Here is a 13,537-nt window from a genome sequence, read left to right as displayed (position 1 = left end):
GAATTATATTTTTAGCGGTGCCAACTGCTCTATATCTGACTTTGTCCGCGTGTCTGTCCGGGTGTCCGGGTGTCCTCTGTATTCTTATTGGCTGGGCTATAAACAAATATTGATGACAACATCAATACGGGGCTCATCAAAGGCACCGCTTCCTTCACACAGGGTGTGATTTTTTTTCTCAGAGGAGCAATTATTGAAGATATAATATATCTTCAATATTATTGAAGGTATCTCTCCAATATTTGGGGTTACATCATGGAACGGTAACTACACAACCCAAACTACCGAAGTGTAATTGTGCTTTAAACTTGCAACAAACGTTTGTGGATGCCTTCATCTCCACTCTATACTCACTGTCAACCAGCAGACACCTTTACTCACTAATTCAAACTCCAGACCTGTGTTTGTCTCCCAAGAATATTTGCCATGCAGTACGGGAAGACCCGGAACTCCGCCCCACTATTCGTCCCCGTCCTCGTCTTCCTCTTCCTCAGTGCGGCCCTCGGAGGCCACTCCTACCCTCGCTTCTCCAGAAATGACACCATCTTCCAGCACCTGGCCCTCCACCCGGACCCCTCGGTGGGGACGGTGTTCGTGGGGGCCAGGGACCACCTCTTCCAGTTGGACGGGTTGGACGTGCTCCGACTTGAGCAGGAGGAGAGGACGGGTCCCGTGAGCGACAGCAAGGACTGCCTTCCGCCCGTCACGGAGTTCAACTGTCCCCAGGCCCGACGCACCAGCAACCACAACAAGCTGCTGCTGGTGGACCCGCAGGCGGCCGAGCTCATCACCTGCGGCAGCGTCCACCAGGGCGTCTGTCAGAAGCGCAGCCTGGGGTCCGTGCGCCAGGTCCTCTTCTCCACCGAGAGGCCCGTGGACACGCAGTACGTGGCGGCCAACGACCCGTCCGTGTCGACCGTGGGCCTGGTGGTGGGGCCGCGGGGCGCCGAGCGCACCGTGCTGTACGTGGGCCGCGGCTACACCGCCAGCCACCCGCCCATCTCCACGCGCCACCTCTCGGCGGAGCCCGTGTTCTCGTACGAGGAGACGGCCAAGCTGGCGGTGGCGGGGCGGCTGTCGGAGTACGACCACCACTTCGTGGCGGCGTTCGCCCGGCGCGCCCACGTCTACTTCCTGTTTTACCGCCGCGACATCAAGGCGTCGAGGGAGTACCGCACCTACGCCGCCCGGGTGTGTCTGGAAGACACCTCCTTCTACTCCTACGTGGAGGTGCCCCTGGTCTGCCGCTCCTCAGCCGCCTCCTCCTCGTCCAAGACTTACAACCTGCTCCAGGCAGCACAGGTATACCTCTAAAGACTAAGAACTGTAACCAACAATGACTTTATACTTAATTATACCCTTGCCACGGCCACGGAGGACACTCTGAATGGCTGGAGGGTATGCAAAATTTTCAGATAATTGTCTCAATGGGTCTCATCTTCTAAATTAGTGGTTACAAAACTTTTAACAGTCACGTACCTCCTGAGACACTCTTCCCCCAGCACTGTGGGGGAAGAATATTTTAATTATTCATATTTTTAATATTCTTGAATTTAGCATACATTAGCATACATTGTTACCATGGGCATCAGCTGATGGAAGGTTACACAGGGTGTGCGCGTGCATGCATGAGACAGGCGGAGACAAAGAAAGAGCGAAACAACAATGAGAGCATATGAGATGAAGTAAGAGACTACTTCTATCACAATACATCTAATCATTGTCTGGGGGAAAATATAACGAAAAGTGCTAGCTAATTCAAGGTTACAATTTTGGCTTTTGAATGGCAGCACCCTTCACTCAAGATACTTCAAGGTCACCTGCATGTATTCAACAAAATAATTGTCATTTAAAAATTAAACAAGTGGTGACTAGATTGTCCAATTAGTATTCCATCACTTTTCAAAATGTCTTTGTTTAAAAAGAATGAATGTTGTGCAGGCGGGATTATGTTCAAGCAGGATTTAACAGCCCTGCGCAATTCTCTCCTCTGTCGTACGATAGTGTCGCACTGCCAAAATAGCTCACAGTGTGTCGCGGTCACGGTGTAGTTCTTTTATTGGTTGAAAGTGTTTTACATTTTACAAAATGTCTTTATTATAATTTCTTCATTATAGGCATTATATATTTTTGCATATAATGACATGACACAAAACGGGTTGAAAGTGGTTAAAAATGTGGCATATGGAAGGCGTGGCCTGTTTTCCACTCCCTGATTGGTTCGCTCGTCTGTGTTCTACCAGGTGGGGCACGGCGGAGGCCGGGAGGGCGAGGCCCTGCTGGGGGTCTTTTCCGCACGCATCAGCTCCACAAACAGCAACCCCTCGGACTCCTCGGCGCTGTGCGTCTTCCCGTTGGACGAGCTGGACAGACGCATCGCCTCCACACGGGACCTGTGCTACACCCAGGATGGACGGGTGGAAGGGGGAGGGGAGGAAGTGGCCTACATAGAGTACGACGTCAAGTCGAGCTGTGCCAACCTGCCTACGGTACGAGATGTTTGGGTTTTCAAGAATCTGAAGCTGGGGTTTAGCCGATCCCATTCAATCCGGTAATGCATCTGTGTCATTTTAAGATTTCTTTGGCTATTAAAAGTAGCAGATATACAAGCTCATGTGCCGGGCTATGAGCTTTTAGATCTGCTATTTTTGAAATTCTTGAACATTTGTGCAAATCTTTGAATATATATATTTTTTAAGTGAACATTTATAACTCAAATCTTTGCTTCTGGAGGTCCTTGGAACAAAATATTTTACAAATGTTCGCTTTAAAAATATATATATTCAAAGATTCACAAAAATGTTCACGATTTAAAAAAAATAGCAGATCTACAAGCTCATTGCGCGGCACTCTGTGTTGCGTTATGAGCTTGTATATCTGCTATTTTGGAATAGCCAAAGACATCTAAAATGACAGATGTGTTCCCGGTCTTAATGGATTAAATTACATTAGATCAGATTACATCAGATCAGATTTTCTCAGGATAACAGATTAATAACAATAGTGTAGTGTTATCTAGTCTATCTATTTGGAAGTGGGTCCATCTTTGGCTTGAGTGGAAAACCTGTTTTAAAAAGGAGTCACCTTGGGTGATGCAGTGGTAAAGTGCCTGCCCACCACTGTGGAGGTTGTGGTTTCGAATCCACTGTAGTGCATCTGGCTTTGTCAAGCGCCTATACGAACACAATTGGCCTGTGTTTGGGGGAGGGAAGCCGGGCGGGTAGGGTGATATTTGTCACTGCGGGTACTCCTACGGGCTGGGGCGGCACCTGTCAGCAGGGAGTGTTGGGCGGGAGGAGTACGACGATGGTTCATTAGGGGCTCAAGGACACTTCACCACAGGAGGAGCATATAGGCTGACATAAGCGCATGCCATGCAGCGATAATGTTGTTTTTCCTTTCTTTCAGCTTTTACTGACTCATACTGTCATACTTGCTCTACTGTCTGACACCAATGCCATCTATGGTCAAGTTGAGCCAATTACATCTTACTGTACTTTACTGTAGTCTACCACAACTCATGTGGTGAGAGAGATTGACGGAAAGATAAAGACAGACAAGGTGGAAATAGGAACCACTACGATACATAAATACAAATAAATAAATAAATGAGAAAATAGCAAATCTGCTACTGTATATTTACTCTTTTTGAAAATGTCCCCCCTGTATAATGGCATGCCCAAAACAGGGATGCCAGGTTGAAAGTGGTCAAACTTGAGATCTTAATATGAGTGATGCTAGAGTATGCAGAAAGACATAGAGATAGTATGAAGCCTTTTTAATGAGGTCCTTGTCAAAGCAGAGAGATGATCGGCAGGATGGGTGCCCCCTTCCTGCAGACCCTGCGGCGACCCCCCCCCCCCCCCCCCCCCCCCCCGGCTCTGCCCACCGCTTGCCCGGCCCCATAAGCCCCTGCAGAGCCAGTTAATGGGATCAATAAAACAAACTAACTCCGGATCAGCTCTACCAACGCTTAATGAGCTCTGACAAGGACGGACAGGAGCGCTCGTGAAAGCCAATGACATAGAAAGATAGATAGTTGAGAGATAGAGAGAGAGAGGGACAGAGAGAGAGGGAGGGGCAGAGAGAGCGAGAGAGAGGGACAGAGATGGAGAGAGAGGGACAGGGAGAGAGAGTTAAAATTAGGATATTGCAGAGTAACACATAATGTAGCACGAGGAGTAATAAGTACATATTTCCAGTCTAACCAATAAGCCAGTTGTTGTCAAACATTTTCATGTCAAGGACCCCCAAGTTGATATGTATTAGTCCACGGACCCCACCTGGAAAAAAAATTGTGAAAGGGGCCCCCTTAAGAGAATATCTGTGTTCAAGATTTTCAAAAGTATTCAAATTATTCAAAAATAGCAGATCCACACGCGCACAGCGCGTCATGCATTCTGAGCTTGTGGATAACCTATTTTCAAATAGCCAAAGTATAAAATTGGTGTTAAAGTGGTTAAACTGGGGGACCCTATTTTGAGAACCACTGCCATAAGCTATGAGCAGAGTGAGACCCGTTCTACTTCCTTGTTTAAGGGCCATTATCTGGAGCTTGAGTTTATTGGAGTGGTTGATTTGCAATCCCATGTCTGTTGTCTCTCAGCATGAGTCCACTTTAATCTACTATATGCTTACTGTAAATCGTCATTAAAATGATTGAATGGCAGTGAGTCAATGGCTGGAAAGTAACATAAGACTTGTTTAAAATAGCATTAGTGTCAGCCTCAATTTAGCTCTGTTCATCTGGTTTCTCTCTTTTTTTAGGAAAACACTATAGAGAATGTCAGTGGAATTTACTACAGAGTGAATGAATATTCAATGAGTGGATAGATTAATTAATGAATCAATCAGCGGGATACCGATTCATATTCTATTTTAATGTCACCTCACAGGAGTGGGTGTACCGTACAAGCTCGCAACAGTTTGAGTTTTCAGGAAGACTAAAGAATGGAGAAGGAAAGAATCAGGGAAAACAAAGTCGGGTAACAAGAAGGCAGCAAGGCACAATGTCAAATATCAATATACAGTACAAGCAATGTCAAATAAGGTGCATGATTGGTTAAATAGTAATAAAATGAGGCAGACATGGTTGTTGTGCTGGTAGAGAAACATTTGCAGCAGATAATTAGCAGCAGATTATAGTTATAGAATCACTGTATTGTGCACGGTTAAAATGTCAATAGAATGGCAGAAATGCATCTAGTGCAAGTCGAGAAACATTTGCAGTAGATATAGCATATATAGCATATAATAGCAGCAGAATAGAATGAAACAGAATAGAATCAGTCCATCAATTGTCAGTGGTCCATAAACAAACGCTTCTGCTGTGTTGGGTTCCAGTCAAAAGTCATTTTCTACGTTGTGTTGTTGTAGAATACTCTGAAGGCGTATCCATGCGGCTCTGACCACACCCCCAGTCCAATGGCGAGCCGGATGCCGCTGGAAGCGGACGCCGTGCTGGACAGCCCCACCGCTCGTCTCACCGCCGTGGCGGTCAGCGTGAGAGATGGACACAGCATCGCCTTCCTCGGAGACGCCAATGGGAAACTTCACAAGGTAGTCCACAAGCCACTCAAGCCCTATACTTCATCGTCCGACAAATTGAATTTGGGCCATTATATCTCCCCTTTACTAATACCAATTAGTAAAGTGTTATATATAATTTTGGTGATTAGTCACCTTTACAACGAGGTACAGCTTGTAAGCATCGGGCATTCATGGAATGAGCAACACAGGCAAACGTGTGGGTAGCGCCAAGCAAAAATGTGCCAAAATGGCCTGTTAGACTTTTCTGCTGACATTCAATGTCGTGACATTCATGACATTCAATGGGCTTCAGGTGTGTGCCAGTCAGGCGTGTGCCTAATTAAAATTAGCACCTTAGCATGATTTCTGCAGGTTGTTGGGTTTGTGGATTCTCCAAAAAGCAAAACTGGTGGAAAGATGCCACGTTTGTCCCTTCAGGATCGGGCCCGTGCAATAGGGCAACTTGAGGCTGGTGTTCCAGCATTCAGAGTGGCAGCATCATTTGGTGTCAGTCCTGGTACCATATCCAAACTTAGGACTAAGTTCCGTGAGACTGGTGAAGTCAAAGTCCGACCCAAAAGTTGGCGCCCAAGAAGACAACACCCCAGGAAGACCGGTTATTCACTCTTGCCGCACTGAGGAACCACAGGCTTACTGCCAGAGACTTACAGGGAAGATTTACTCAACGGTACCAAAGACAGGTCTCACTACAGACTGTGAGGAACAGACTCCATAAAGCTGGTCTTCATGCTCGTAAGGCTGCCAGGAGGCCTGCAATGACTGCACATCACCGTCTGGCCCGTTTGCACTGGTGCCGACAGCATAGACAGTGGAACTTGCAAATGTGGGAAAATGTCATGTTCAGTGATGAATCAAGGTTCTGTCTGCGTACGTCCCATACCTTCAGAATATGGGACCTAATGCCATCCCCCAGGATGACAACGCTCGCCCCCACAGAGCCAGGATCATCGGAGAGTGCCTCCAGAATTTGGGAGTGGAGAGGATGGAATGGCCTGCCGTGAGTCCAGACCTCAACCCAACTGAACATTTGTGGGATCAACTTGGGCGTGCTGTACATCTTAGAGTGACCAACAGAACCACATTGGCTGACTTGCAACATATCCTCATTGAGGAATGGGATGCCATCCCACAGCAGAAAGTGGCCAGGTTGGTGACCAGCATGAGGAGGAGGTGCGAAGCTGTTGTGGCTGCATATGGATCTTCCACGCGCTACTGAGTGTAAAATTAGTGAAGTGTATGGCCAACATGTTTCTTTTTCTTATCCTTATTTTGTCCTTAGTACTGTGGGAGAGTGCAATCTTAAATGCTCCAAGCAACAAAGGTGAATACCAACTGAACAGTGACAAAACGAGAGTGAATTCCACCAGAAAAGTCAACAGGCCATTTTGGCACATTTTTGTTCGGCGCTACCCACACATTTTCCTGTGTTGCTCATTCCATGAATTCCCGATGTTTAGAAGCTGTACCTCGTTGTAAAGGTGACGAATCAACGATTAAAATTATATAAAACACCTTACTGATTGGTATTATTAAAGGGAAGATATAATGGCCCAAATTCAAGTTTCCTTACATTTTGTGAGCAGTTTATACTAAATACATCCAAAAGAGGGTATGTCTGTCTGTGTGTCTGTCTGTGTATCCGAAAATAATCTCACAAACCACTGGCCCGATCGGCGCAATATTTCTTGTGCACAGTGCCAGTAGGACACAGAAGTTATTTTATCAATATTATATAAAAATACAAATTTCAATAATGAAAATGGCATATCTACAAGCTCACAAGCCATCGCATTGCACCATGTTTTGCGCTTGTAGATTGGCTATTTTCACAAAGAATAGCATAGGGCATATTTATGAAAAAACATAAGATGAAATATGGAGATACAGGTTTTCTTCCAGACAGCGTTGAGATTTAGGACATATCTTTTTGTCACGTAATTAAAAGAGTCCGTGGGCTCTTATTGTGAAGAGAAATTAGTTAGGTTTCGTGCTGAACCGGACTCTGCCATGGACGCCAATTCCTGCAAGTATTAGCCTGCGAATTTCAGATTTTACTGATGACTTTTAAAGCCAGTCTCCTACGTAGTTACACATTAGCTATGCTGGTCCCGTATGAGCCTCAGTGCAGCCTTAGATCCTCAGATAGGGCCCTAGTTGGCCGGGCTTTTGCGGCCCGGCCAACTAGGCTTTGGGACACCCTAACAGAGGATCTGTTCAGGATCTGGAAACCTACTTTTTGTCGAGGTCTTTTCATACTGTTTATTCTATTGCCCCTCTTTTATCTGTGCTCATCTCCTTTTATGCCTTTTTTATGTCTTATATTTATTTGATCTACTTCTACTTCCTCCTCTTCTCCGTCATCCTATACATTCATGTAATCTGCCTTCAGATGCATGAAAATCAACAAAACAACAAAACCTTCTCAACTGGCATTTTGAGCTAATAATCCAGATGGTGGCGATACAGCAGGCGTTTAAAGTTGAGACACCAAGAGAAGCCAGATTTTTCTTTTCGGCCTTGAGCTAAAAAGGTTTGGGAAACCCTGTGATAAGCCAAACGCACCACGGAGCACCTCAAGCATTTTAAAGTGATGTCAGACATATTTCGCCCAGGTGTGTGCCAATGTCCATATTTGACTGCATTGCTATGCACCCCAAACCTCCAAAGTATTCCAGTTATTTCCCAGCACACGTTGTTCCAGCACACACACATCCTCACACCAGCATACCTCCATGAGCACATGAGTCAAACATCTGCCTTTCTTTCCTGTGGAGCACACCGTGTGGTAGCGCTTTAAGGTGGTTTATAAGTGATATTTTTCAGGTTAACCCATTCAAACCGGGAACGCATCTGTGTCACCACTTCATCCATATTTTATACTTTGGCTATTCAAAAATAGCAGATATACAAGCTCATTTTTTAAAAATCTCGAACATTTGTGCAAATATTTGAATATATATATATTTTTAAAGGGATTTCTTTTTACTAAAATCTTTGCTTCTGGGGGATCCCTGGAACAAAATATTTTGAAAGGGGGGTCTGCGGCCAAATACATATCATTTTGGGGGTCCTTGACATGGAAAAGTTGGAGCACCATCACTGAAAATATCTTTAGATATGAATTTGGCCATGGACCCCCATCTCAAAATGTTTTGTTCCAGGGAGCCCTGGAAGCAAAGATTTGAGTTACAAATGTTTGCTTAAAAAGATTTTTCTAAATTAGCAGATCTCAAGCTCATAGCGTGGCACTCGTGCCACGCTATGAGCTTGTATCTGCTATTTTTGTAATAGCCAAATAAATCTAAAAAGACCGGATGCGTTCCCGGTCTTAATTGATTAAAACAAAAGGTGCTTTTTGGGAAAAGTTTAAAGCTCTATACTATATTCTGATCACCTCCAATTTCACTTGTTTATCATGTACCCTTTATGAGTTCTCTTTCTTGATTGGGTAAAATTGGTATCCTGACCTGAAAATGCATTTTCTGTTTATTAAAGAGCTGGAGAGAAGGGGACTGTAATCTTTCAAGGGGGGCATTTGATGTGTAACAGTTCCCAAAATCCAGGGTGTAAATGGAACTCTGGGGGTGTAAAAATTGACCCAGTACAGTACTGTACATGTCCAGATTTTACTGTGTGGGAACAGAACTGCTTGACAACAGATTTAGGTACCGTAACACACTTGACCTTTGCTGTGTGTGTCTGTCTGTCTGTCTGTCTGTCTGTCTGTCTGTCTGTCTCTGTGTGCAAAATGCTGGATCCCATGAGAGAAATTATGTTTTCATGGTTAACAAAGATCTTTAGGGTTAAAGTTATAATTAGGAAAAGGGGTTGGTGCTGGGGTTAGGTTTTGAGTAAAACAAAAAATGGCAAGACAAATAGTAAAAACAATTGCTATCCTAAAATGTTGCTGTCCTCAAAAGTAGTAGTATAACCAACGTACGTGTGTGTTTCTCTGGGACACATCAGATGACACACCTGTATGGAAATGACACTCAAACATGTGCATGCATGCTGCACATGGAGTCTCACTTTGAATTGCAACATGACACTCATCACTATTCATTATGCAGGTATTCATTATATATCACATTAACGCTCGCCATTGTATATACATTAAGTGGCGTAAAGTGATATAGCAGACCACATTCGACGTGTTCCCGCTATGCACAAAATCTCAAAACCACATGCATCATCTTTCCAGTTCCGACAGGGCATCTTCCCATGCTCTTATGATAATATGACATTATAATTTAACAGCATGGGACATATTATGCCTCCTCTTAATAATATCCACTTTCAACCTATAGAGTCCTTATTTTCAAGCATTTTCAGAAATGTATATATTCATTTTAAACAGAGCTACAAGCTCACAACGCATTGCGATGCGTCACGTTGTGAGCTTGTAGATCAGCTATTTTCGTGCAATTACCGTTGTACGACAAAGTATAAAGTGGGGCTTAAGTGGCTATTAAACATCCCATTGATTCTGCGTTCCCCGGCACTACTACAGCGGTCGAGCGAGAGGCTTTATGGACGAGGCACGATTCCCTGCTAATGTCATTTACATCAGGTAACATGATAGCCTGAAGGCTCTGGGAACCACTCAGACCAGAGGTGTCTTCCTGTACCCCCATATTAGATTTAACGGTGCGCTAATCGCATTCATGTCCATTTCTACCCCACCACCCACGCGCAGGTTTCATTCCATTTGCCAGTGAGCCGTAAACCCAAGTCATTCCTATCATTTCTTTTAATTTAATTTTCCCTATTCAGGTATTCATTCTTGAAATGTGAGGCACTTTCGATTCTCTAGAGTCTTGTCTGACTGTGTTGGACAGCCACAAGGTCATTTCATACCATCTTCTTAAATCTGCAAACCAGAACTTAATTTAATGAATAAAACATTAATTAACTACTTAAACCCTAGTTTCACTATTCTGCGGCAAAAAATAGCTAATCTACAAGCTCACAGCACGTTACATTGGCTATTTTCTGCAAAGATATTTGAAAAAAAGGAGGGGGCCTAGTAACAGACCCTTTGGAGACTTCAGTCAACTAAGTATATAGGGTTTATGTGATTAAACCAAGCTCTATGGTAGAAAAAATATGTTAATACAATATTAAATGCACATCTGCAGTGGCTAGACGAGGTCTCCCTTCTCTTCCACTGATGGACTGACCCTGATGTCGGGTAAGACAAGTGGTACTGCCTGAATTACTGTAGGCCCAATATCTGCCTTGTTCAATTGCCTCTCTCCATCAGGAGAGGACATAAAACTTACAGATTGCGGTTTTAACATTTAGCTATGACTTATTTCCAGGACTTTGAATTCTTTCCAGGTGTGCTGCACACTCCAGAAGTCTAGTTTAGGACACTATCTCTGATGATGATGATGATAGGAAGGGAGAAGTTAGAGTTGTCCCGGCTCACTTCCAGAACCTTCCTGGGAGGGGAAACGTCTATGGATTTGCTGCCTCAAACGTCTAGCCACAAGCTCCTTTATGTAACTCTAACCCTGTTCCTTATTTGATTCAGCTGTGATATATGGTTAGTCTTATTTCACTGAAGTGTCCAGTGTTCTGTCCATGTTTCATCAAAGTGTTTCTGGGTCTTCTCTGAAGTAGTCTCTCAAGCCAGGCAACTCTTCAACAGTCTTCAAATGCTACAGAGAGTCTGTAACTGTGCCTCGCAATAGGAATTATCTCAGGAAGAATCTGTTTGTCATTTCTTTTACAGAAAATATATGTTAAAACGTCTTTAAAATATATGTTTTCTATTCTGCTAAGCAGCAAGCTAGATATGTCTTGACTAATTTGTAGGTCATCCCTTTTCGCTATGCAACACCTTCGTGCTTTAGGCAGAAGCATTTGAAAATTGTTTGAGCCAACAACAGTCTGTCTTAAGAGACTATATCTGAAGTGTCCAGTGTTCTGTGTGCTTTCATTCAGGTGTTCCTGGGTCCGGGAGGCGAGGTGGAGATGTATGCCAGTGCCACCATCCATCCCAACTCTCCTATTAACAGTGATCTGCTTCTGGACCAGACTGGAGCTCACATATACATCATGTCCAGCACCGCTGTAAGTCAAAGAAAGAGTACAGCAGCATAATCCAAGTTGAAATGTTATCCATGTTTCAGCTGTATTCTTAATTTGGATGCCCATTAATTGCCTCTAAGGTAGCAGCTACTAGCCTGGTTCCAGACCATAGACCCCGCCCACTCTCTGAGTGAGCTCCTCTTGGTCTGGTGTCATAATGTCAGCCTATGGCTTTTCACGATCGAAGAAAAATCTGTCAAATCAGAGTCGTAGGTGGGGGTGGTCTAACGACAAGCCAATCAGCGAATATCTGCTAAAACAAGCTGTGCGATGACGTCAGATGTAGGCGGATCCGTCGATATCTTGTGATTGGTTTAGGGCAATTTCAATCCCCTCCCCCTGGTAATCGCGGACATTGCAGCCAATTTCAGACTGAAGCTCCACGCAGCTTCAGGCTGATAATCAGGCTAAGCAGCTACTCTTCTGGCTTGCAAAAATAGCGAGAGTACACAATTATTGTTACCCCTTTTTTCTCCCCAATTTAGTAATTATGCCAATGAATTCCTCCCCACACACATTTCTGTGTGTTGTCACTGCTGTTGTATCCTACTGACTCACCTGCCTGTGAGGAGCCCCCACTGGAAGGACGCAGCACCTCCGTCCCACTTCTCCCGCTCAACACTCACAGGTGCCGTCCCAGCCTGTAGGAATACGTGCGGGGGGGTGGGGGGGGTGGGGGATAAGAGAACCTGGATATTGGAATGGGGGATGCTGGCCCCAAAAAGATTTGAAAACCACTGATATAGACGTTCGACAAAGCCGGATCTATCACGTCGTATTTGAACCCCTAGACTCCACAGTGGTGGGCAGGTACTTTACCACTGCGCCACCTGAGTGCCTAATATTATAGTCATATATCATTTTTTTTTCAGTGAAAAGTATTAACATGCGCTTTTGACTAAATAATAACTACATTGGATCCATTGAAACACAGGTTATTTTTTTCCATTTCCAAAAGGAAAAGCAGATTTTGGAAATGCAAGGTTTCCGCCTAACAGCAACGATATATAACAACACATACGGTATAACACATACTGTGGTACAAAAGTAGCCTGTTCTATATTACGCCAAGTTCAAGGTTCAAGTTTAAGAGCTCAAGTGCAAGCAGAACAGAGAGAAGAAAAAGAGTACACCAAAGTACAGTAGAAGTAAAAGAAAAGCCTGCACGTGCGTGTGTGTGCGCGCGTGAATGCGTGTGTGTGTTCTGGCACCTCCCTTGTTCCATTCCAGTCAGTGTGGTGCGATTCACATCATTAATAATTGTGGCGCAATTATGGTGAACGTGGCCTCATGACGCCAGTCATTTACGTGACCGTCATTGACGCTGGAGTTTGTCTGCTAGCCAGCAAGCTAATAGATGAAAATATTGTTTATATGGGTGGATTTCCTCCTGTCAACAGATATGTCAACCCCATTATCCCACGCTGTACTCGGTGTACTGTATACACAGATGAACAGTATTGCTGTTATCATAGCATCAGTGTAGCCTACTTTATTTGAATGTACTTATATATAAATATAACATTCAACATGAGACATTGATGTATGCATGTCCAAAGGCTATCCATGTATCCAACACACAAGTGTGTGCATGTACGCACACACACACACACACACACACACACACACACACACACACACACACACACACACACACACACACACACACACACACACACACACACACACACACACACACACACACACATAACTTAACCACTTGAGCCCTATACTTCCTTGTAGGGTAATTACCAAAAATAGCTACACTATCTGCAAGCTTGTAGATGTGGATTCTTTTAGCATTTTGGGAAAACTATTTAAACCTTTTGCCAAAAACAAATGTTCACCTATATGGATATGCCCAAAATTATGACACCAGGTTGAAAGTGGT

General features: G+C 44.3%; 1 protein-coding gene across 1 annotated transcript in view; it reads left to right on the top strand.

The window, feature by feature from the left end:
* The window catches only part of plxnb1a (plexin b1a), an 83,432-nt gene that overhangs the window by 40,296 nt on the left and 29,599 nt on the right, over positions 1 to 13,537 (top strand). The window contains exons 3-6 of the mRNA XM_084070282.1: positions 417 to 1,302; positions 2,244 to 2,489; positions 5,377 to 5,559; positions 11,500 to 11,628. Coding sequence (XP_083926408.1) covers positions 427 to 1,302; positions 2,244 to 2,489; positions 5,377 to 5,559; positions 11,500 to 11,628 — 1,434 coding nt within the window. The 5' untranslated portion in view covers positions 417 to 426. The remainder of the gene's footprint in view (positions 1 to 416; positions 1,303 to 2,243; positions 2,490 to 5,376; positions 5,560 to 11,499; positions 11,629 to 13,537) is intronic.

The sequence above is a fragment of the Gymnoscopelus microlampas genome (assembly GCF_963454915.1).
Source record: "Gymnoscopelus microlampas genome assembly, chromosome: 10".
NCBI lineage: Eukaryota > Metazoa > Chordata > Actinopteri > Myctophiformes > Myctophidae > Gymnoscopelus > Gymnoscopelus microlampas.
Note: the sequence above shows the minus strand (reverse complement) of the source record. Positions and strands in the feature narration are given on the sequence as shown.